Below are 23925 nucleotides of genomic sequence, written 5' to 3'. Positions count from 1 at the left end.
CGGCGTTCTCCTTCCCCTCTACACTGCCCTGGTGAGGCCCCATCTGGAGTACTGTGTCCAGTGCTGGGCTCCCCAGTTCAAGAAAGATGAGGAGCTACTGGAGAGAGTCCAGCGCAGGGCTACGAGGATGGTGAGGGGACTGGAGCATCTCTCCTACGAGGAGAGGCTGAGGGAGCTGGGCTTGTTCAGCCTGGAGAAGAGAAGGCTGAGAGGGGACCTTAGAAATGCCTCTAAATATCTGCAGGGTGGGTGTCAGGAGGACGGGGCCAGACTCTTTCCAGTGGTGCCCAGCGACAGGACAAGAGGCAACGGGCACAAACTGAAGCAGAGGAAGCTCCAGCTGAACCCGAGGAAGAACTTCTTCCCTCTGAGGGTGACGGAGCCCTGGCCCAGGCTGCCCAGGGAGGCTGTGGAGTCTCCTTCTCTGGAGATATTCCAGCCCCGCCTGGCCGCGGTGCTGTGCAGCCTGCTCTGGGTGACCCTGCTTGGGCAGGGGGTTGGGCTGGGTGACCCACAGAGGTCCCTGCCAACCCCGACCAGTCTGTGATTCTGTGAAGAAAGCAGAAAAGTGTTTTTTAAATCAGGCTCCGTCTAGATGCACAGCCTGGAAGAATGGCATCAAAGGGTCCCACTTACCATCCTCTGGCTGCCGGCCATGCTGGCAGAGAGGGTCGGGAGGGACGGTCCGGAGGCCTGTCTGGGTTTTTGTAAAGCTTCATTGGTACCATCAGATTGGAGACACAGCACGGGCCTCAGAACTGGAGGGTGAGATTGCTTTGGTTGAGTGGAGGATTGGCTTTGGTCTGTACGGGTGCTTGTGGATTGACTGAGCCCCGTGGGACGGACAGCAGAGAGACCTTGCAGGTTCTGGCTGCAGATGCTCTGAGCTGGAGACACTCTCGCGGCAAAATGAGTTGCCATCACTGGTATACTACAAGTGCAGCCCCATTTAGATGCTGTCAGGGTGGTGAGGGCTTGAAAGTTAAGTTCCTGGGAACAGGGATGTTTTTTGAGGGTCGTCATGGAAAATCGTGGATTGAGTTGCGTTGTTTTAGCCGTGCAAGGCTTTCGCGTTAAAGCCCAGGGGTGTTTCTTTTCAGCAGCTCAATATATCGAGCCATTTAAAATTAGCATTGAATAAAGTATATTGCACTTTTATTAAAAAGCCTTGTTAATAACCTCATAATGGAAAATGCTGAAGTGTTTTTCAGATTTTTGTTAGAAGAAATTCTCTTGAAATGTAGTTTCTTCCCTTTAAGAAACCCAGACCTCCTCCACTGAAGAACCTTGCTTTGTTTCAGATGTGGTGTATGATTTTTCTACTCCAGTTGTACGTACCGTTTAAGTTAACATTTGTCATGAACCATTCAGAATTTTCAAATCCAGTTAATTAGACACGCTTAAAAGCACGCTTAGATGTTTATCTAATAGTAATTATTAGCAATCAGTAGTCATTTTAACTCTTTCATTCGAAAGGAAAGGAAAATCTTAATGCTCAAATTTCCCGTGGAACAGGAACTTGGCTTGCTGCACTGCCGCGTTTTGGCAGCGGTTGGAGAGCGCTGGCGGCGTGACGGCAGCGGATCGGTCTGGCCTGCGAAACTCTCCCCGCACCCAGGTTTCTGTGAAGCGCGCTCCTCCCGTCTCCATCACGTAGCTGGTCCAGGAGACGAGAACTGCTTGGTGGCTTCGGGTTAAAAGCTGAAGGACTAAAACCCCTTTTGTCCAACCGATGACTGTTTTACCTGGCTGCGCGGTACGGAGGAGGAGGAGGAGGAGAGCGAAGGCAGAGCGGCGTTGCCAAAGCCGCGGGGACCCGGGGTGACGGCCTTGGCTCGCGCCGGGCTGGGAGAGGCTGCCACACCTGGGCAGTCCCAAACGGGCAGGAACTTCTGGAAAAGCAGCCGGTGCCGGGAACAGGAGGGCCAACTGCCTTCTCCTGACACGCTGACAAAACCAGGATTTTAATCATCCTCGTCTGCTGTATATTTTGCTCAACGATTACAGGTTTGGTGAATTCTGAATATTCTGCTTCGCACGCTTGCGTAGCAAGGAGGTGCTGGATTTCGGCTCCCAGAAAACACGGGTATCTGGGAGCAGCACCTAATCCCAGGTTAATGCTGTGTATTTCCAGTCAAGCTTTTGGGGGAGAATCATCTCCCAAAATACCTTTCTTTTTCTGATTTGTTGAATGAAATGCCTAAAGAACAGTTTATGTCATTGATCAGGAATACTTTGATTTTGATAATCCTCGGACTTCTGGGGAGAAATCGCACTTGCTCGGTGGAGCCTTGTGGTAAACTTGGGATGTTCTGGAAAAGATTAAAGGCGTGGAATTAATTTCTGTGAACGTGCTATGTCGGTGCTCTGGCCTTCCCCTCTCCAGCACAGACCAAAGGCAGTGCGAGGCAGAGCAGCGCTGTCGGAGCAGGGGCATTTTTCTCCGGATTCGTTAAAACTTTATCATCGGAAGATGAATTTCTCAAAAGCTTCTCCCGCCTCGCTGGGTGGCTCTGTGTCTGTCAAAGGTATAAGCTCGTACAAAGAAACTGCTCAGTACGCAGCTGGCCTTTTTATCCTTCAAACTGTTGAAATGCAGGATAATCAAACGGGCTTAGTTCGCTGTTTTAGTCAAAGCAGGTCAGTACTTGCTAATTTAAATGCTCGGAAAGGTGGGTTTTATTCTTATGGAAATTAAGGTCTTGTACTGAGACAAGCAGTAGTTTTTGTGAATGGGATGTGGCCCAGGGTCTCCTGCTCTGATACCGCAGTAATTAGTTTCAGCATAGAGATCCGAATGGAACGGCTGTTCATAAGGATTAACAAGATATTGGAAATAAGAGAAGGCTTAAATTATGCTGAGAACAAGGCAAGAGAGGATGTAAACGAGGTGGTGTTTCATATGATTCCAGTTTTCTCATCGTCAGGGTGTTTCATACATAGGAATAAATACTTTGTAGGTCTGTTTCACAGAGTCACAGAATCCCGGCGTGGTCGGGGTTGGCAGGGACCTCTGTGGGTCACCCAGCCCAACCCCCTGCCCAAGCAGGGTCACCCACAGCAGGCTGCACAGGACCTTGTCCAGGCGGGGCTGGAATATCTCCAGAGAAGGAGACTCCACAGCCTCCCTGGGCAGCCTGGGCCAGGGCTCCGTCACCCTCAGAGGGAAGAAGTTCTTCCTCACGTTCAGCTGGAGCTTCCTCTGCTTCGGTTTGTGCCCGTTGCCCCTTGTCCTGTCACTGGGCACCACTGGAAAGAGTCTGGCCCCGTCCTCCTGACACCCACCCTGCAGATATTTGTAAGCATTTCTAAGGTCTCCTCTCAGCCTTCTCTTCTCCAGGCTGAACAAGCCCAGGTCCCTCAGCCTCTCCTTGTAGGAGAGATGCTCCAGTCCCCTCCTCATCCTCGTAGCCCTGCGCTGGACTCTCTCCAGTAGCTCCTCATCTTTCTTGAAGTGGGGAGCCCAGCAGTGGACACAGTACTGCAGATGGGGCCTCACCAGGGCAGTGTAGAGGGGAAGGAGAACCTCCCTCGACCTGCTGGCCACACTCTTCTTGATGCACCCCAGGATCTCTTTGGCTTCCTTGGCACCCAGGGCACACTGCTGGCTCATGGTCAACCTGTCGTCCCCCAGCACACCCAGGTCCCTCTCCACAGAGCTGCTCTCCAGCAGGTCCGCCCCAGCCTGTACTGGTGCCTGGGGTTGTTCCTCCCCAGGTGCAGGACCCTGCCCTTGCCCTTGTTGAACCTCATCAGGTTCCTCTGCACCCAACCCTCCAGCCTGTCCAGGTCTCGCTGAATGGCAGCACAGCCTGCCGGTGTATCCACCACTCCTCCCAGTTTGGTGTCATCAGCAGTTTCTTGCATAGTTGCCCTTTCTTTCTCCTGTAGAGGTTCATAGCAAATATGAAGAGAGTCAATATGGTAATGGGAGCTTTAGGTTTAGGGTAATGCAGCACTCCCCTTGAACTTGAAAGAATATAAAACCTGCCGGGGAAGCAGTCCGGTTGGAGAAGGGGTGCTCCTGCTCTGGGTGAAGGCTGGGCCAGGCTGGGAAGGAGTTTCACAAAGGTGCTCTGCTCAGGCTGGGTGTCCATGGCGTGGCTCTTGCAGGAGGCTGTGCCCTGCTTCAGATGATGTTTTTCCTCTTTCTGCAAATTTATGTTACTTTCTGACGTGTCCATTTGTTATACAAGGGCTGAATGAGGTAGGCTTTGCTGCTCTTGTTCACTGCTGTGTATGGAAAAGAGCCTGCTGGTGCTGTCGAGGTGGGTAAGCTGTCCGTGGCTTTCTCCGGCCGTCGGCGCTCTCCTTTTACCAAGAGTGGCCCTGGGATAGCTGCTTACTCTGCTTTTTTAATTAGTTCTGTTGGGGGGGGAAATAGTTCTTTCAAGATAAAAATACATAGCCCTGATAGTGTCATTCTGGTTAGAGCTTGAGCCCTGAGAATGCTCTGTGCCCTGTCCGGGTTTCCTTTTCACGCCTGCTTCTGCACTACGCTTTCTCTTCAAACTCAAATAAAATAGTTTGAGCAGAAGGGTTTAGCCCTGGGTTTCCTACCTGTGTTCATTATAGGTCTTACTGATATCCTCAGAACAAAAACAATCTTGCTGTCCCAATCTGTATCATTCTAAGCTTCAATTTTATTTGTTTAGAAAAGTGTTAAGTTGTATTATCTCCTGCCACCTGCCCTGAAATTGAGAGTTTCGCTGCTGCTTTGCATTAGTGTTTTTCAAAATACACACAGATAACTTTCAACCCTGAGCACAGGCAGCAGCGTTTCAAGGAACAAAAATAGAAATGAGGCAAAACCAAACAGAAAGTGAATTTTATTATCATTAAATCAATTTTTTTTTTCTTCCTCTTTACATAGGTTCCTAAAAATTAGCACTATGACTGATGGAGACTATGATTATCTGATCAAACTCCTGGCCCTTGGAGACTCTGGGGTTGGAAAAACAACGTTCCTGTACAGATACACCGATAACAAATTTAATCCCAAATTCATCACGACAGTAGGGATAGATTTTCGGGAAAAACGAGTGGTAAGTAGTCTCATGCGAATGATACCGCCTTCTTTTTTCTTGATTCGTTTCTGCTGAGAACAGATTTTAGGTATTGTGTACCACCTCTTACTGCGGGGTGTAGCATGTGTTCCTGATGCTTTTCCTGGTCTAGTTCCTGGCTTAAGCCAGTCATAATTAGGAACTGGATAAAGGGGAAAGATGCCTTTATCCTTATCAGTTCAAGAAAGATGAGGAGCTGCTCGACAGAGTCCAGAGGAGGGCTACGAGGATGAGGAGGGGACTGGAGCATCTCTCCCACGAGGTGAGGCTGAGGGAGCTGGGCTTGTTCAGCCTGGAGAAGAGAAGGCTGAGAGGGGACCTTAGAAATGCCTCTAAATATCTGCAGGGTGGGGGTCAGGAGGATGGGGCCAGACTCTTTCCAGTGGTGCCCAGTGACAGGACAAGGGGCAACGGGCACAAACTGAAGCAGAGGAAGTTCCAGCTGAACCCAAGGAAGAACTTCTTCCCTCTGAGGGTGACGGAGCCCTGGAACAGGCTGCCCAGGGAGGCTGTGGAGTCTCCTTCTCTGGAGATATTCCAGCCCCGCCTGGACGCGGTGCTGTGCAGCTTGCTGTGGGTGACCCTGCTTGGGCAGGGGGTTGGGCTGGGTGACCCACAGAGGTCCCTGCCAACCCCGACCATTCTGTGATTCCAAGAGCGGGTTTCCGTAGTGCTCGTGAATGAGGGGTGGTTGTGACTAGAAATAACTCTGGCCCCCAAACTCATAAAGAGAAAAGATGGATAGTTACAGAAGCACAGAAGTTTCAGCTTACTTCCAGATCAGGGAGTAAACCGGCGAAGGCACACGAAGCGGTTCCGCGAGCTGGACCCCGTGGCTCCGCTGAGTCTCGGCCAGCAGCAAGGCTGGAGGCTGAGCGTGCCGAGCCTGGGATCAGGAATCCTCCTAGGTGAGGATCGACGTGCTGCTCCGTGCAAGGTGTGCGAGCCTGCTCTGCCATGCGTTTGTTTCCTGATGTTAAATGGAAGAGGAGAGTCTTCTGCAGTGTCATTCAGATGCTTTTTGTGTGTATGAGAGCACGCTCACTTTGCTTTAATTTAACGTGACTAATGTTTCTGCTCACAGATCCTGACAGCTGATACAGCCTAAATTCAGCTTTCTAATAGGAATCCCTCTAACTTGCTTGAACTGTAAAACCATAATAAATACCAGATATTAGATCCTGGGCAATTTGTTTAGTAATTTCCTTAATAAAAAGAAATATAAATATTTGCCCAGTTGAAAGATGGAGACCCCTTTAAATTTGATTCTTTTGAACTTCATGTTTTAAGCTCTTGTTATTTCACTGGAATACCTTGGAAAAATGGGCATCGCTCCCGCGTTCTTCCCTGGCAGCTTTTTCATGACTGCCAGTATTTTGCTGGAGTGTGTCCGGAGAAGGGCAGCGAAGCTGGTGAAGGGTCTGGAGAGCAAGTCTTATGAGGAGCGGCTGAGGGAGCTGGGCTTGTTTAGTCTGGAGAAGACCTGAAAGGAGATTGTAGCGAGGCGGGTGTCGGTCTCTTCTCCCAAGTAACTAGCAATAGGACAAGAGGAAATGGCCTCAAGTTGCATCAGGGGAGGTTTAGATTGGATACTAGGAAAAATTTCTGTACTGAGAGAGTGGTCAGGCAGTGGACGAGGCTGCCCAAGGAGGTGGTGGAGTCCCCATCCCTGGAGGGGTTCAAAAACCGTGTAGATATGGCACTTGGGGACATGGTTTAGCAGGCATGGAGGTGTTGGGGTGATGGTTGGACTTGATGATCTTAGAGGTCTTTTCCAACCTTAATGATTCTCTGATTCGATTTGTGGCTGCTGTGCCGAGTTCAGTTTTGCCTTGGTGGCAGGGACATGCAGGCTCTGCCTGGAAGATGGGGGTTCAGAGGTCCCCTGAATAAAAGAACCGTGGATCTGGATTCTGTCTGAAATTTCTCATAATCAGCGCTACGCAAGTTCAGGCTGGTTAAGCGTGATGCTCAGGTCGGAGTGGAGCCTGGCTCCTTCTCTGCACTGTGGGATTGCGCTGCTGTAACAAGAGTAAAATATTAAAAACAGAGTTTTATTGCAAGGAAATGTCTGAACGTGCAAATTGCCAGAATACTCTTTCCCTGACTGGTCAGACGCTCATTAATGCGTTTTGAACATGGGTGCTGGAGTCTTTCCAGGAGGTTGAACTTTTCTGGTAAAGGTTGCAGACAGATTTCTTCCGTAATTTTGCATGACCGTACATTTTGGGGTAAGATAGTTTAGAAGTGTGGGAGAAACTACACCCTGCATGAAATTACCAGCTTTGAAACGTCTTGAAGGTCCATCTAATAAATTGTCTTCTAAGAGATAGACCCAAAAGGTTAAATACATTTTTCTGTTCTGTAAAAGCCCTATTAAAAAATGACCTGGTAAGACTCCTTGCTTATCATGTGAAATATTACAGGAACATGCTCCCGCAAACCAGTTGAACTCACAAACGTGGTGCAGTGGATCCATTGATTCTTTTCTGGTTTTCAGGTCAGGCCCCTGCCAGAAAGGAAAGGCAGGCACGTTGCTGTCAGAAGTTACCTGTTGAAGGGAGAACAGTTGAACCAAGTCCATACAATCACAGAATAGTCTGGGCTGGAATGGACCTCCAGAGGTCGTCTCGTCCAAGCCCCAATTAATATTAACTTGGCTGTGCAGGAGAACGAAACGCTGTATTTTACAGCCCAGGGAGGGCAGGTGAGGAAGTGTTCCGCTTCCCTGGGTAAGGTCAGTGCAGCCTCTGAGTACAGACACGTCCAGAAAGCCCATATTCTCTTGATCCAAATACAAAGGCAATATTTGCCTGCTTGTAAAATTGATGAGAGCCTGCTAAACTACCTCAGATAACAAAACCGGCTCATACTTATTTTATCCCTCTGTCTTTTACTGTGACAGCTAATTTACACGCCGTTTCTGTTTAATAAAGAGTTGAGCCCCAGCAAAAGGTCACAGTGATTTCTCTAAGCACTGTGAGTTTGCAGTTGCAGTTAGTAAGGAAGTCATTAATGTCCAACAGAAGTTAATGAAGAAAAAATAGCTTTTTATAACAGTGGTTAATCCTGTCACCCAGCTGTAAATTTTGTAAGAACAGCAATGAAACAGAACACAGACAGCTTGCTCAGCACAGTGCTAAGCCAAGTTTTAAAGAACTGAGATCTAATTTGCAGCACTAAATATGACCAAATTATCTTTAAAGTGCAGCTTTCATAGACGTTTCATGTGGCTCCTGGGTTTTTAAATATGATTATAAGCAGCCCTCTGAAGTGGCTTTTAGAGGTAAGAGCCAGCTTTTACTGAAGGACTGAACTTCTTAACTTATGGCTTGCACAAAATAAGAACGGCCTGTGACCCACGCGATGGATTTCCGTGTGAGCTGTACTGATTTGACTCTCTCGTTAGGTGTACAACAGCAGAGGACCAAATGGATCTCCAGGAAAAGCCTTCAAAGTACATCTCCAGCTCTGGGACACCGCCGGGCAGGAAAGGTAACAGACTTCAGCTCATTGAAACGCAGTTCTGGGTTTTTCACATTTCTGGGTAAACCATTAGTCCATTCAGGTGAAAAACAGCAGAAATCGTCATATTTTAGGACAAGAAAAATGTCTTCCAGAAATAAAGTTTTTTTCTGATGCCGCTTCAGTGCGGTGATCAGAGGGTCTCGGAAAACAGGACTGGAAGAGCTGAAGGTGGTCTGCTCCCTGCCTTGGCACATGTGGGTTATTGGTTTGTTAGTTAGGTTTTTTGGTTGGTTTTGTTTGTTTTGGCTTCATAATACATTCCTAAATCTCCTCTGGAAAATACTATATAGCTCTGTTCTTGTATTTCACGTTTTTTTCTGGTAGGTTGGATGGTAAGGTGTGTTTTGATGGAGGTGCACAACTTATGGGGCTGCATTGGCTCACAGGTCTCCATCAGACTGGGGGAAGCGATTATTCCCCTTAATGCAGCTCTTCTGAGGCCACATCTGGAGTACCGTTTCCATTCTTCCATCCCATCTGTGGGATACTTTGTGCTGATGAACTCAGGCTAATTGCTGTCTTCATCTACCCAGTGGTGAGAAGACAGAGCCAGACTCTTCTCAGCCTCGCAGCCAAAGGGCAAGAGGCAGCGGTCACAAGCAGCAGCAAGGATATTCCAGTTAGGTAGAAGGGCACAAGTGTTGAACCCTGGAGCAGGTTGCTCTCAGGGGCCACAGTGTGTGTTCTCGCAGGTGTTCACAACTCAGGTGGACAAGGTGCTGAGCAGACTGATGCCTTCCTGACGTCCTCTCCAGTTTACGTGCCCCAGGCTTGCTCAGACATTTCCGTGATGAGCAAGCTTTCTGTTCTGTACTGCCCCAGGCTGGTTCCAGCCTCTCCCACCAGCAGTATGCAAGTGTGATGGAGAGTTCTAGTTCAAGTCTTACCAGTGCTGAGTACCATGGAACAGTTGCTTCTCATCTTACTTTTATGGTTTTGCTTGTGTTTGCCTTCTTTGCAGCAGCATACCGGGGTTGACAGATGAAGTTCATGACTGACCAGAATCCTCCTTTGCAGAAGGATTCTTTTATCTAACCAGTGGTTCCCCACCTTCTGCATGCACACTTATTTGTTTTTCCAAAGCCCTTCTTGACTTGTCACTATGAAATTTCATCCTGTTATTTTTTTAAAGGGAGAAGTGTGCATACTGCTTTCTTAAGCTTCCCCTGGCTAGTTGTGCACACTGGTTTTCGCTGTCATAAATTACATGAGGTCGCCCTCAGTGTGACTACCGATGTCTGTCAACAAGGGGAGAAAAACGCAGCTCACGCCTGTTTGCTGGGTTATAGGGGCTGGAGCGCAGCGGGCTGAAGTGTTTGTCCAGGGGGGAGGAAGGAAAGTCGTGATGAGGCAAATTTCAGGGAGTGAACAGAGCAAATACTATGTGGGAGGGGTTGCTGCCGGATGGAAAGCCAGAAGCAAGCTGAAATTTTGTGTCTGCATCTCTACCCCTTACTCTCAAACACTTTTTGCACATGCACCTCTGCAGGAGATGAAACATTTTGAGGCTACTTATTTTTTTTTTTCTTGAAAACAAACCCTAAAAGTAGTGTCAGGTATCTGACGTGTTTCTATGGAGAGCTTTTGTTTTCACAGAATCACACAGAATCACAGAATAGTAGGGGTTGGAAGGGACCTCTGTGGGTCATCTAGTCCAACCCCCATGCTGAAGCAGGGTCACCCAGAGCAGGCTGCACAGGACCTTGTCCAGGCAGGTCTTGAATATCTCCAGAGAAGGAGACTCCACAAAGTTTTCATTTTCTTGGCTGTGTGTCATAAAATATCACTTGCTGTTTCTGGTGCCGCTAGTTTGTGTGAGATTATATCGTGCTGTTTTGTGGTTTGATAGATTCCTCCCGTATACTAAACACCAGAATGCCATTTCATGGTTTTCCAGCGCGCTCTGAATGTTTTAATATTATTTGGACTTTCTTCGTGTTTCTGATTTGAATAGGCTTGTGACCTTTTGGTGGCAAACAGAGGTGCATTTCATGGTTTGTGGTTTCATCCAGCCTTGCGGGAAGCCTGTGACCCGTGTCCCTTGTGAACGCACGCTGATGCGGGCCTGCTCACCGAGTGCATGTGTGCCTAGAGCTCTGCAGGGGAAGGTTACCTCTTCCTTTCCACTGAGCTTCACAGCAGAGAGTCACAAGCCATGTAAACAGCCGCCTACTCTTCCTTGGTTTTCTTGAATATTGACCGTGTAGAGTCGTGCACATCCCTCGACGAAGTGCGTGCAGTCTTGGTGGTGAATCTGTCACTGGGATCTGTGACACACTAAACGCTTCGGTATCTTTTTTGCTTCTAACCAGCCCTTCTGTCTCGCTCTCGGTTAAATCAGGCGGAATTTGAGCTAATAGATTAGTCACTGACAATGTTTATATTCTCACCTATAAGCTTCCTCTGGTAAATTACTAACACACTGATTAATAAATGTTGACTGGTGTGATGCATCATAGCTAAAAGGAAAGTCAAGGATTTTTTTGCTGGTGACAAGTGGTGTCCCTCAGGGGTCAGTACTGGGCCCAGTCTTGTTTAACTTCTTCATCAACGACCTGGATGAAGAGTTAGAATGTACCCTCAGCAAGTTTGCTGATGACACCAAACTGGGAGGTGTGGTAGATACACCAGAAGGCTGTGCTGCCATTCAGCGTGACCTGGATAGGCTGGAAAGCTGGGCAGAGAGGAACCTGATGAGGTTCAACAAGGGCAAGTGCAGGGTCCTGCACCTGGGGAGGAACAACCTCATGCACCAGTACAGGCTTGGGGTGGACCTGCTGGAGAGCAGCTCTGTGGAGAGGGACCTGGGTGTCCTGGTGGACGACAGGTTAACCATGAGCCAGCAGTGTGCCCTGGCTGCCCAGAAAGCCAATGGGATCCTGGGGTGCATCAAGAAGAGTGTGGCCAGCAGGTCGAGGGAGGTTCTCCTTCCCCTCTACACTGCCCTGGTGAGGCCTCATCTGGAGTACTGTGTCCAGTTTTGGGCTCCCCACTTCAAGAAAGATGAGGAGCTACTGGAGAGAGTCCAGCGGAGGGCTGCGAGGATGGTGAGGGGACTGGAACATCTCCCCTACGAGGAGAGGTTGAGGGAACTGGGCTTGTTCAGCCTGAAGAAGAGAAGGCTGCGAGGGGACCTTATAAATGCTTACAAATATCTGCAGGGTGGGTGTCAGGAGGATGGGGCCAGACTCTTTCCAGTGGTGCCCAGCGACAGGACAAGGGGCAATGGGCACAAACTGAAGCAGAGGAAGTTCCAGCTGAAGATGAGGAAGAACTTCTTCCCTCTGAGGGTGATGGAGCCCTGGCCCAGGCTGCCCAGGGAGGCTGTGGAGTCTCCTTCTCTGGAGATATTCAAGACCCGCCTGGACGCGGTCCTGTGCAGCCTGCTGTGGGTGACCCTGCTTGGGCAGGGGGTTGGGCTGGGTGACCCACAGAGGTCCCTTCCAACCCCGACCATTCTGTGATTCTGTGATTCTGTGATTTTGCTTTGTTTTTACTTCCAAGGGAATGTATGTCTGCTGAATCTTGCAGACTCTTCAGCTTTCGAGATAGATTTAAATAGAATTTTTGTAGAAGCAATTCAGAAAAGCTTTATCTCTTTTTCCTTTGCTCAGTTCAGGCTTGCCAGGAAAGAATCACAGAATCACAGCTTACCTTAGAGACCGCTTTGTATTAATAAAGCTATGTTGTCTTTTTTCTTCCACCTGCAGATTTCGAAGTCTCACCACAGCGTTTTTCAGAGATGCTATGGGCTTCTTACTGATGTTTGATCTCACCAGTCAACAGAGCTTCTTAAATGTCAGAAATTGGATGAGTAAGTCGAACCGTAGAGCTTGCATTTATCACTTGACTCGAAGCTTTCTTGTGTATTTTAGGCTTCTTGTGAGCTGGAAAATGCTCAAAGCAAGTAGCTATGTCTAAGGCAGGCTAAGTGGGGTACTTGCAGCCTGCAATTTGGGGTGAAAGCTTCGTCAAATTAGAAAGATACAAGCCCTTTTTTTTTTTTTTGCACAAAAGACCATTTTGGGCATAATCGTGATAATCTTGTTTGGATTCGGTGTAATTTGAATAAATCTGTTGCCTCTTGAAAATTCATGGCATTTGGCACTTCGCTGGCCATACCCTGTATTTCAGGTGATATGCAGGAGCTTGGAAACTGTATTTCGGGTATCGCTGTTATCTTTATTGTTTTGTGTTTTCTATTTTTAAAGCAGAATGTGGTTCCTTCTTCTCTGCTTTGAGGTTTAAACTAAAATTAAGGTTGGGCTTTGAGGATGTGGTTTGAAAGCACATAGTGTTTGCTGTTGGTTTTCCTTCAGACAACACCTAGACTAGAAGTGAAACAAAGGTTAAATTCTTAAAGTTTGTTTTTAATTGAGGATGTTTAGAGTGCTGGAAGGACCGAGGCCAGTATATTTCCAGCTGGCAGTTTTCCAGCAAACAAGCCGAAAGGGGGATAATGTGAGAACCCAGAGAGCTCTGTGAAAACAGCTTCATCTTCTTCAGAGATTCCTTCCTCCCACTAAACAATCCCTGTGGACACAATCTTCCACTGCTTACCAAGCCCAGTCTCTAATTTCTTCTGTGTATACTGCACCTTTTCGAGTCAGTCCCCTCAGGATTGAGGCAAGTATAAGTAAATAGCTTTGTACAATTACTTACAAGGGGTGAGGCTGCGGACAGTACTGGTGTCTGGATGTTCAAATGGGTAAAACTGGATTTAAACCATGGAGTACACGCAAGAGAAAAACACACTTGAGGATTTTGTCCTAAACTTCTGAAGAGCTATGTGTGGGGGATGTTGTTTGTACGTCCACAACGTCCTTAGGAGTCTTGCAGAATAAAAGCTCTGGCTGGTGGAGGTTCTCCTCTGCTAAAGCACTGTGTTTAGTGCACCTCATTGCACTAAAGTTTTGTTGTATGTTGGTAAAATGAATACTGGAAATAATTTTCTAGTACCATTTCTACTTCCTATTTTGAAAAATTCCCTTAAGCAAATAAATGTACAACAAGGAAATGTGTTTGGCATGAAGTGGTTGGCTGGTTAGCCTAGGGTATTTTGAGGTGGGGAGCAAGAAAGGTATTTTGAATTATTTTGTCAACAGTCTTGGTCTCTAAGGTGCTTCCAACATTCTCTTAACTCCTGTTTGTTTTTGTTTCTAGGTCAGCTGCAAGCCAATGCATATTGTGAGAATCCAGATATCGTCTTAATTGGTAATAAAGCTGATTTATCAGACCAAAGGGAGGTAAACGAAAGGCAAGCAAAAGATCTGGCAGACAAATACGGGTAAGCAAACTATGACAGCAGCTAAATTTGGTCTGTAACCTTTGTATGTGTAGCTGATGACTGGCTAGAGAAACTTGCAAGTACACTTATAAACTCTAAGATTTGTAGGCACTGCAGTATCACATACACTTATAGAGGTATCCAGCTTGTTAACGCTCTCAGATAGACCTGTTTGGGTGCAAAAGAGATAGAATGAACCACACTGTTCTAGTAGTTTGGCCAAAACATTACAACATGAGAAACAAGGCTGAAATGACACAGTCTTACTAGAAAACTGCGCTCTTGAGACCTTGGCTTGTCCTGAGAGTTCAGGACAGAGTATACCAAAGGCAGGTGCACGCTCAGTGTCACGAACCAAATAACTGACAATATTTAGAAGGTGCTTTCCTCGTTTGTTTGGATGTGGAGACACCTGTGGGCTTTGGTCAGGTTCTAGGTGTACTGTGGCACCAAATTTATTTATTTTTCCCTGATTGATGATAAAGTTGTTAATGGGCTTTTTCTTGTTTTAGTGAGCCTTCTACATTTCTTTGCACTAAAAACACCTGCAGAGTGTCCTGTAACTGGATAAATTGGCTGTGTAATACAGTTAGTGAATAGTGCTGTTGGCAAAGAGAGAGTGTATTTTTTTCCTTAGTTGCCCTTACTGGACGGTGAGTGATGTTCACAGAGGATTGGGCCAAGAGCAAAAGATGGCCTGAGAGACTGTGAGGAGTAGGAAGTAAATCAGACTTAAAAATATTAAAAGAATAGTAAGGAGTTGTTGGCAGCCAGAGAAGGAGAAAGGTTAGCTCATTCCAGATTTGATACGATGGAAGTGCTGAAGAAATTGATAATCTTCTCTTCTGAGAAAGGTGACTTGGGAATCAATATTCTGGATTCAAAGGGGATTTCAGAATGGAAACGATTCAAAGGGGATTTCAGAATGGAAACATCAAAGTTCAGTTGTGCTGAGAAGTAGGAAGGCAAGGAGGGAGATAGTACTTACAGGCACTACTCAACAGCAATAGTTGTAACTAATCTGCCTAAAAAAAAGGTTTCTGGTATGTTCTGTGGTCCCTGAAATTTTCTGTAATGCAGACCTAGGTTTCTCTTTAAAGTACAATTTCTGGTTAGCTGAAAGACATTTTCAGCCGAGGTTTGTGCCGATGAAGCAAACCTCACAATTTGAGGTCAAAATACATACATTTTGTTAAATTAACGTGGTGGTTTTGTGCTCATATCGTCGTGCCACTGTGTGCTAGGCACAAGAGTTTGGGTTCTGTCCCAGTCCTTTCATTGCCACTAAACCCACCATTGATAGCTGCACTGAGAGTGTTACAGAGAGCTGGATCTTGGTGGTCTTAAAAACCTCCCCAGTGAACCTTTTCCTTCTCACCGTAGCATACCGTACTTCGAAACAAGTGCTGCTACCGGCCAGAACGTGGAGAAGGCCGTGGACACGCTTCTGGACTTGATAATGAAGCGCATGGAGCAGTGCGTGGACAAGACGCAGGTCTCCGACGCAGCCAACGGGGGAAGCTCGGGCAAGCTAGATTCAGCGAAACCGGAGGAGAAAAAGTGTGCCTGCTAAACGTCACCTCGAAACTGTGAGAAGCAATGCAAAATGTGTCATCAGAATATGGCTGACCTCCCACCAAATTCAAACCGGCTCTCTTGAGCCGGGCACAGAAGCAAAGTCACATCGTTTTATTGGGACTGTGCGTTTTTCTCCAAAGGACTGGTTTAAAACGAAAAGCTGTGTTCCTGTCAGGCTCTTGTGCTGAAATGATTCTTCCTGATACGGTGCCATCTTCGTGGAAAACTCTCCCGCTTCTTCTTCCCCACTCCTTTTCCCCCAGCCCTCATCTTTATTTTTCACGGGATCAGGATACTGAATAGAGGAAAGTAACTTTATTTTTTTAAAAAAGGAGGCAAAGAACGTAGTGTCTGCATACACTGGATGTAGAAATTTAAGTGGAGGTGGGTGGTTTTCTAGGTCTGTGCCGTTTTTCCACAGAATCCTGTTCCTTTACAATTCTTAATCAGGGACCGTGTGTTTTCTAAGGCAGAGATACAAAAGATTTTGTGTGGCCTATTAAGAAAAAACTTCTGTCGCTTGCACAGAGTAAGCAATGCTGTGAATCCGTCCTGACTGAATCTCTGAGATGGTGGGGGCTGTGTGTGTGTGTTTTGGGTTTGGGGGGAGGAAGTAGGGCATTTAATTAAAAAAAAAAATTATCAGGGAATTGTGCAGCATTGCTTGTGTTGCCAATAATCCAAGCAGGGATTGGAGCGGTGTGGGAAAAAGTATGGAGAGGGATTCTGACGCTGCAGGGACAGTTTATAGAGAAGAGAGTATGATGTATGGGAACAGAGATAAACTATATTTTATGAAACAACTTCATACCATTAGCAAAAAATCTTCTCCCCCCTTGAACTTAAGGAAACTATCCTTTTTCTTCTTTTTCTCTGGGTGACTGCATATCACAGGTAGGACATGGGAAGGGACCTGTGGCTGCTTGCACTGCCGAGAAGGGAACTGTAAACTCTGCCGTGCTGAGAGAGCCTCTCGATTATCGCTACAGCTTTGTCGGGTCCTCCAGGCACTTAGGCTTTCAGCAGAGGACAGCTTTCTCATCCTCTTAAATTCTCTGCAAGGAGACAGAGTGGAAAATAAAATCTGACTTGGGGACTTGGAAGGATGGGAGTCCAGAATATGTGACTGACTAGATAGAGGCGTGCTGCAGACGTCTGCAGGTATCTCAGCTCTCTTGGTGTGCTGCTGCCGCGGGAGGTTGCAACGCAGGAGATTTCTTCTACGGGTGAAAGCAGGTTCTAGTGAAATAGCAAGTTGCTTATCACAAAGACAAATACAGGAAGAAAAAAAAAAAGAAAAATACTATATTTATAAGTAGAGATCATTTTCTAAACCAAATTACAGCATATTTATTAGCCTACCCTGTCCCTTTTTGTAGAATAACAGTTCTGTTTTTATACAGGTGGTAGTTAAAGGTCTATTAGTGTTTTTTGTGCTCTGAGCTACTTGCAAATCACTTGGGGGGGTGCAGACTGGGGGAAGGGGGGAACTGATCTCTTCACAAGTCAAGCTGCTGTAGTTGGGTTGGCAGGATTGCAGGCTTTCGTTTATTTAAATGTTTTCAGCTTTGATTGATTGGAAATTGCAAACTTTGCGAACAGCAAGCTCATAAAGTGTTTCAGCGCTTCCCAGAAACGGAGAATTCACCAGATTCACTGCTGAAAAAAGAACAGGTTTTTCTGCCCAGCTCCTAAAATGATGTTTACTTGATGATTTGGCATGTGAACAGGGCAGATGGTGCATCCGTAGGAGCATACCCGTTGGGTGAGTAACCAAATAGCTGCGATTACCGTGCCAGAAATCTAACTTGCAGGCTGTAAAGATTGTATAAGTGGCAGACTACACCTAAAGGTTTTGCATAGTGGATACTATACAACCAGATACCACACGGGTCCTTTCATAGGCTATAAACAACGCTACCACCTCAAGAGGTGGAAAACCTCTTGATGAGGTGATTTCCCGGGCAGAAGGTGTGAGTAGACTGGTAGCAAGCAGGCTGATGTACAGGTAGGTTCCTCAGCTACCTGAGATAGGTAGACTGGGAGCTCGGGGTTTTCTTTGAAGTGGAGGTGTATTGCTTTTTCATAGGTAGCATAAAATGGACATGTGATTTAAAAAAAAAAATAGTAATATGTCTTGAATTCCTGAAAAGGGTGATCTGAGGAGCTCCCTGTCTCGCTGTCAGAGAAATCTCTTATTTTGTGGCGTCAGACTTGGGTCTGATGAACAGGAGTGAAAGAAGTTGCTAAGACTGGTAAATCCCCGACAGTCAGCCAAAGCACGTTTCCCAGAGCAGCTGAAATACAGCTTGTCAAAAAGCTGTTACAAAGCTGAAAGTGACTTCAGGAGCAGACAGATGATTCAGGCAAAGGTGGGTAAAATCCCAGACCTGGCACTGTTTCAGACACCTTGACGAAGCTCCGTTGCTTCTATTTATCTCCCCACCTGCCGAAACTAGTACTCTTAGAATAATAACAATTGAAAAAAGAAAAAAAAAATACAGCAGCGATACCCAGAGCAGTTTGGTCTGGAGGAAGGTTTCTCCTAACCTTGCCAGTGAGCTTCAGTGACTGCGAATTGTCAGAGCTGGCGGTCCGTTACCAGGGTCCCCCGCTCCGTAAGGATACGGTCTCTGACACCCTCCAGCACCGCTGGAGCGAGCTCGTGGCCAGCCCTCGCAGCCCAGTGTTGCTCGAGGGGTCTGGGGATGAATGGGGAAGGACTGTAATCAAAATTCCATTGCTTTATTTGTATTTATGTGCTTGCCAATACAAGAAACTGATTATTAGTCTGTGTTTTTCACAGAATGGTAGGGGTTGGAAGGGACCTCTGTGGGTCATCTAGTCCAACCACCCCCGCCAAAGCAATGCGTGTGAAAACTGTTATCCCAAAAGGATTTTGCCATCAAAACTTTGTTTGGAGGAAAGGAAGAGAAGTTTGAACATGTTTTTCTTTCCTGGTGGGTGGTATAGTAGCTCTCAGTTATTAAATTAGGAAAAGAGGAACACGCTAAGTGATTCCAGGTGGCTGCTAACAGCTTTGTGGTTTATCAGGTTAACTCTCTTTGCAAAAAAATAGATAATGAACTCTTACTAAAAGTCGCCTTCTGGCTCCTCTCCATCATTGTTTGACTCTTGCTCCGTTTTTTTCTTCAGAACCGTTAGGTTTCACGTGCCCACCAGCAGACTGACAATCTTACACGTCCGCTTGGCGACGTCCGTCTGTCTTCCGGCAGCGTCTCGGCCCTTGCGAAGCCCCCCTGAGCAGCTGCAGCCCTGCACAGATGACTCGGGGCCGCTCCTTGCTGCTGTGGTAGGAACCGAAAGCGCCAGCAGCGCTGAGGCTCACCATTTCTGTGTGATAGCCAGGAAATAATGGTACACTACACGGGGGCTACTCGCAGTTGTAGAGCCACACCTGGATGGAAAGGAACTTTTCTATCCCGCTTGCTGGAAGAGCCTCTCGGTTCTATCCAGTACCTGCTTTAAGGGCTTTTCTTCACTGCTGCTGTAGCTCTCTAAGGGATCCCCTTTGGTAATTTTTCTGACTCGGCTGCGCAGCGAGCCCCTGCCAGCGCTTACGACCTGCTGGAAGAGAGCCGGTGGCGCGGCACAGCCGAGTCGCCCGTACGGTGGGTAGCGCCGTGCCGCGTACCGGCGGCTGCCATGCCAGCCCTTCTGTATTCTGAGCTCTTCTGCCTGCGCCGTGAGCTCCGGCCTGTATCCCTCACTGGAGCCAGGAATCCCGCCGGTCGCATCCTTTTCTCACTTGTGCTGCTCCAAGCGTTTGACTTGTTCAGTCCTAGAGATACGTTCAGGACACCGGCCTGGGAAATGAATTTGCTTTCACTTAACGTCTCTGGTAGGTTATAGCCTCACCCCATCCCAGCAGCATTGGAATTCAAATTCTGTTGTTTATATGCTTGATTTTTTTTATGTATACAGCTTGTTTGTAAGCCTGCTAGACATCCCGCATCAGGGCTGGAGAGCGAGAGGTGGGCCTATGATATTTTATCCAGGGTGATGCTAACAATTAAATGTCACTGCAGGGCTTCTAACCCTGTGAGCTTTCATCTCGAATTTCAGTCCAGGCTTCTCAAGGTCTCTTTTTGTGTCCCTTTAGGAATATCTTGTTTCAGTTTACCAGTATTCCTCCAGTAAAGTGCTCTTGCTGCAGACTTTCTTGTGCTGTAATTTCTGAGCTGAACAGTGCCATGCACTGAAAAAGGTGACTGTAGTACCCGTCCTTCAGCGGTGCCACGTGCGGGGTCTTACACTGAGCGTAGTTTTGGTTTCCTTTTCTCTCTGCATAGTTCTGCCTGCCTTCTCTCTGGCAGCTGTCTCAGGCTGAGATATTTACCAAGACAGTTCGAGTTATCTGACATCTTGTTGAATCTGTTCCCTTAATCCCCCAGTTATCTATAGAGCTAATGGCATTACACCTCTCGTCCTTAGAGGAATCGACTACGGCGAGCTCTTCCTGATCTACAGGTATTTTTGTCTTCTGAGTTTTAAGCTGAATGTAAAAATGTGCTGCCAAAGCACGTTAATGCACTGGGGTAGAGCAGTGCTGGCCTGTGGCTGCAGCGGTGGCAGCTCCTTCCGTTGGCCTGCACCTTCCACGGCCAAATAGTTGCCAAATAGTTGCATTGCCAAAGCGCAGGGCCAAAGGCTGGCGTTGCTGCTCCGGTTCTGAACTGCCACATTCGGTGAGACCCCCCGGGGGTGATATTCAGAGGAGCCCTCCAGTCGGCAGGGACTGGCTCAAGCTGATGTTGCTGCTCTTACGCTGGCGTTGGCGCATCCCTTCCCCAGTACCCACCCCTCGCCTTGGAGCAGTAGTGCCAAGATCTTTTTTTAGGAGTGCAAGAAAGGAGCTGTGCTGCTGTCAAAGGGGATGTTTTTGTTTTGCTGCATGCATTGAAAGCACCTTTTTGGCTGTAGAGATGGCTCCGGTAGCGAATTTACCCTGCCTGTGTGTACCGCTGTGGTGCCTGGGCCAGCCCTGCTGCCACTGGGCAAGGGGAGATGCTGGAGATGCTGGGCAGGGTTCTGTGCTGCTTTGCATCCTTAGGAATAAAACCAAGTTACCTGCAGGGATGGGGAGAGGTGGGAATACCTCAGGCTGGCGCAAAGTCACAGGGCAGAAGCGGTGCTAAAGGCAACACGCTTTAGATGAGAGACGTGCCCTTAAATGTTTACAGTGTGCACCAGGGAGCCCAGTCTGAGCAGTTACTCAGGCTTGTGTGTAAGCAAGCGCTTGGCTGAATGGGGTCTGGAGTGTCTCTGAAGTGAGGAGCTGCTGTCAGGGCAAAACAACTCCAGCTAAACCGGTGGCCAGTGAAAAAACCTGCACGTTAGTACCTATTCTACGAACACAGAGATGGGAATGAGCTTATTTTTATTATATTTTAATTATATATATATATATATTTAATTATTGTCCAGCCATGAAGAAGGGCTACCAGGATGAGGAGGGGACTGGAGCATCTCTCCTAGGAGGAGAGGCTGAGGGAGCTGGGCTTGTTCAGCCTGAAGAAGAGAAGGCTGAGAGGGGACCTTAGAAATGCCTCTAAATATCTGCAGGGTGGGTGTCAGGAGGACGGGGCCAGACTCTTTCCAGTGGTGCCCAGCGACAGGACAAGGGGCAACGGGCACAAACTGAAGTAGAGGAAGATCCAGCTGAACCCGAGGAAGAACTTCTTCCCTCTGAGGGTGACGGAGCCCCTGCCCAGGCTGCCCAGGGAGGCTGTGGAGTCTCCTTCTCTGGAGATATTCCAGCCCCACCTGGACGCGGTGCTGTGCAGCCTGCTGTGGGTGACCCTGCTTGGGCAGGGGGTTGGACTGGGTGACCCACAGAGGGCCCTTCCAAACCCGACCATTCTGGGATTCTGTGAAAATTATTCCACCCACTGAAAAAGGCCAGGAGATTATTCATGACTGTTCTCCAATGCGCAGATTTGAAGCAGGTGCTCGCCAGAAGCCCGTACGGGGTCTGTTGCTGCCACGTAGCAACACCACGTCAGAGCCGTGGCAGGGTTCGAAACGGTGGGCGATGGTGTGGGGCACATCCACGTAGCTGAGGCTTTACAATCATTTAAGCTTCAGCTTTCGTTTTACAAAGTATTTTTATCTGTGATCAGCTAGAAATGCGTGGGTTTTTTCTCCTAATGACTCATTTCCCAAGAAAAGGCTTTGGCTGGGGAGTGTGGCTCTGCCCTGGCAGGTCCTGAGCTGCGGTCACAGCGGAGAGCTGCCCTTGCAGAGCAGCGCATCCTCGGTTCTCAGCCCCCAGCTTCACTATCGCCTCTTCCAGCCAGGGTGCTACAGAGGAGCCAGCTTGGAGCCCTGGCCGAGTCCCGAGCCTGGCATCCAGCTCAGCACCCACCTGCATCTAAGAGAGGTGCTGGCACTACAGAAAAACCAGTAGCAGGGGCTTAAGTAACTCTCATCTTTTCTGTAGCCATTGCCTTCTGGGGCTTTTTAGAGACTTTTGCAAGAGGAAAGGTAGTTGCTTCTCTTAAAAGGAAAGAAAAGAGGGGTTTTGGGTGCCTGAAACGTGTTTTTTTTTGCCAGATATAAGGCAAGAACAGGCAATTTGCCGACTGCTCCCATGGCTGAGACTGGCAGTAAGTATGTTGTAGTAAAAGACAGCAGAGAGCTGTCTTGGTAACTTCAGCAAAACCGACTGCCTTAACTGTTTTCTGAAGGCTACATCTTATTTAACGTTCTGAATGCGTAAAGGGGTGTCATACATACATTTACATTTTAGAGGGTCGGATCCCGTAAGAAACTTAAAAGTTGTCTAAGATGCGATTTTGATACCCGTTCCGTAGCGACTCTTTGGGACCGTTGCAAGGTAAGAGGCTTTATCTCCTGGAACTATTTTAACCCATGGTTACAACTAAAGTTTTCGGCTTAAATTTCAAAAATAAAATAAATGAATCTGGAGCTGTTATTTTAAAATTTGCTTTCTTGGCACTATAACTGAGGAAAAGCAGCAAGCGTAAAAATAACCTCAAATGACTGCTGTTTTTATACAGGTGTGAAGTGCAGGCGTTTCAGACCGTGCTCTGATCTGACTTACAAAGAAAAGGAGGAAAAAAAAAATGTGAAGCTGTAAAAACTAATAGTTTTTTACCTGACTGCTAGGAAACCTGGCTTGAGGCATCTTTCAAGAGAAAAGCCAAATTTTCACAGCTTCTTTCCTGTCTTAATCCCTCCACTTTAAGCATATATTCCCACCCCACAAAAAAAACCCTACACACCCATCTAGGACAAGTTATATGTGTTTTTTTTCCCCCAGAGGATGCTGGAACTGTTCTCTTAGATGCTGGGCAGAGCTGTTCTGATTTATTATTATTATTTCTATCTAAAGTAGTTAAAGGCAACCCAGGAAACGATTCTTTGCTATGTGCTTTGGTTCCAGCCGGTTACCTAGTTAAAACCCACCGTTAGGCAGTAGCCCCTGAAGCTGTCTGTCCTCATCGTGCAGTAGGGCTTAACGGACAAACTGTATATTTAGCAGCAGCCTGTTGTATCTTACTCAACTTACGGAAGTTCAGCGGTTCTTCTCTGGTTCTGTGGAGGTCTCTCTCACCTTCTGGACAAACACTAAGCATCCTCTAGCGCTTCCCTTTTAAATGTTTCCTTCTGTTCTGCTGCTGTAAGCGTGTTTTACGTTCGTCTGCGCCAGACCCGTGCTCTACCGAGTGAAACTACCTTGGACACAAAGAGTATTTTTTATTCTCGATGCCCCTTGACTGGCCCGTGGCGCTTCCCGACCGATGTTAACGTCACTCCGTTGTACCAAAGTACCCGTGGCTTCGAAACCTGCTCTCAGCTGATTCACTGGTGTCTGGGTTCGTGTAACACGGCTGAGGAATGTAGCCCCGTGACTCAGTTGCTGCACTGTTATTTTCGGAATAAAAGTACATTTTTAAATCCGGCGTCTCGGCTGGTTTGGGAGGGGAAGCACAACCTGCATTAAGCAGGGGCCAAGCGTTTATTTGCCCCTTAACTGAGCTAAACCCAGTATGGGTACTGGGTATCTATGCATATACACCACCTATGCTTAATGTATCTAAAGTCAGGTAAGAAAAGGGACAAACTGAAACTTAGCACCTTTAAGCCTTACTTAAGGATCAACACCTTCCTTCATGTTTTTTAATCCCCCCAAATGCTGCTCTGTCTGCACATCGGGGATGAGAAGAATGCCAGGGACACAGCCACTCTCGAGGTCCCACTGTCTGCAAAGCCACCGTCACTCCCCTGGGGACACCAAATTGATCCCTCGCACGGGGGGGGTTGCTGAGCACGGCAGCACATCTCCCATGGCAGGGGGGAGCAGAATCAGCCCCCCCCCAGCCTGCAGCAGCTGCTTTCCCCTGCAAAGGGGATCTGAAAATCCGATTTTTCAGGAAATCAAGGGCCGTTTTAACCCAGAAAGGGACGCGCTCCCTCCTT

At 47.6% G+C, this 23925-nt stretch overlaps 1 protein-coding gene across 1 annotated transcript in view; it reads left to right on the top strand.

The window, feature by feature from the left end:
* Positions 1–23385, top strand: part of LOC104339062 (ras-related protein Rab-27B) — a 35687-nt gene extending 12302 nt beyond the window's left edge. The window contains exons 2-6 of the mRNA XM_075446506.1: positions 4874–5045; positions 8476–8561; positions 12305–12408; positions 13758–13881; positions 15265–23385. Of these exons, the coding sequence (XP_075302621.1) occupies positions 4893–5045; positions 8476–8561; positions 12305–12408; positions 13758–13881; positions 15265–15454 (657 nt within the window). The 5' untranslated portion in view covers positions 4874–4892 and the 3' untranslated portion in view covers positions 15455–23385. The remainder of the gene's footprint in view (positions 1–4873; positions 5046–8475; positions 8562–12304; positions 12409–13757; positions 13882–15264) is intronic.
* Positions 23386–23925: the final 540 nt, after the last annotated feature.

Source organism: Opisthocomus hoazin, chromosome W (genome assembly GCF_030867145.1).
Source record: "Opisthocomus hoazin isolate bOpiHoa1 chromosome W, bOpiHoa1.hap1, whole genome shotgun sequence".
Classification (NCBI taxonomy): Eukaryota; Metazoa; Chordata; class Aves; order Opisthocomiformes; family Opisthocomidae; genus Opisthocomus; species Opisthocomus hoazin.
The sequence above is the reverse complement of the archived record's forward strand: the minus strand, read 5'-3'. Positions and strand labels throughout refer to the sequence as shown.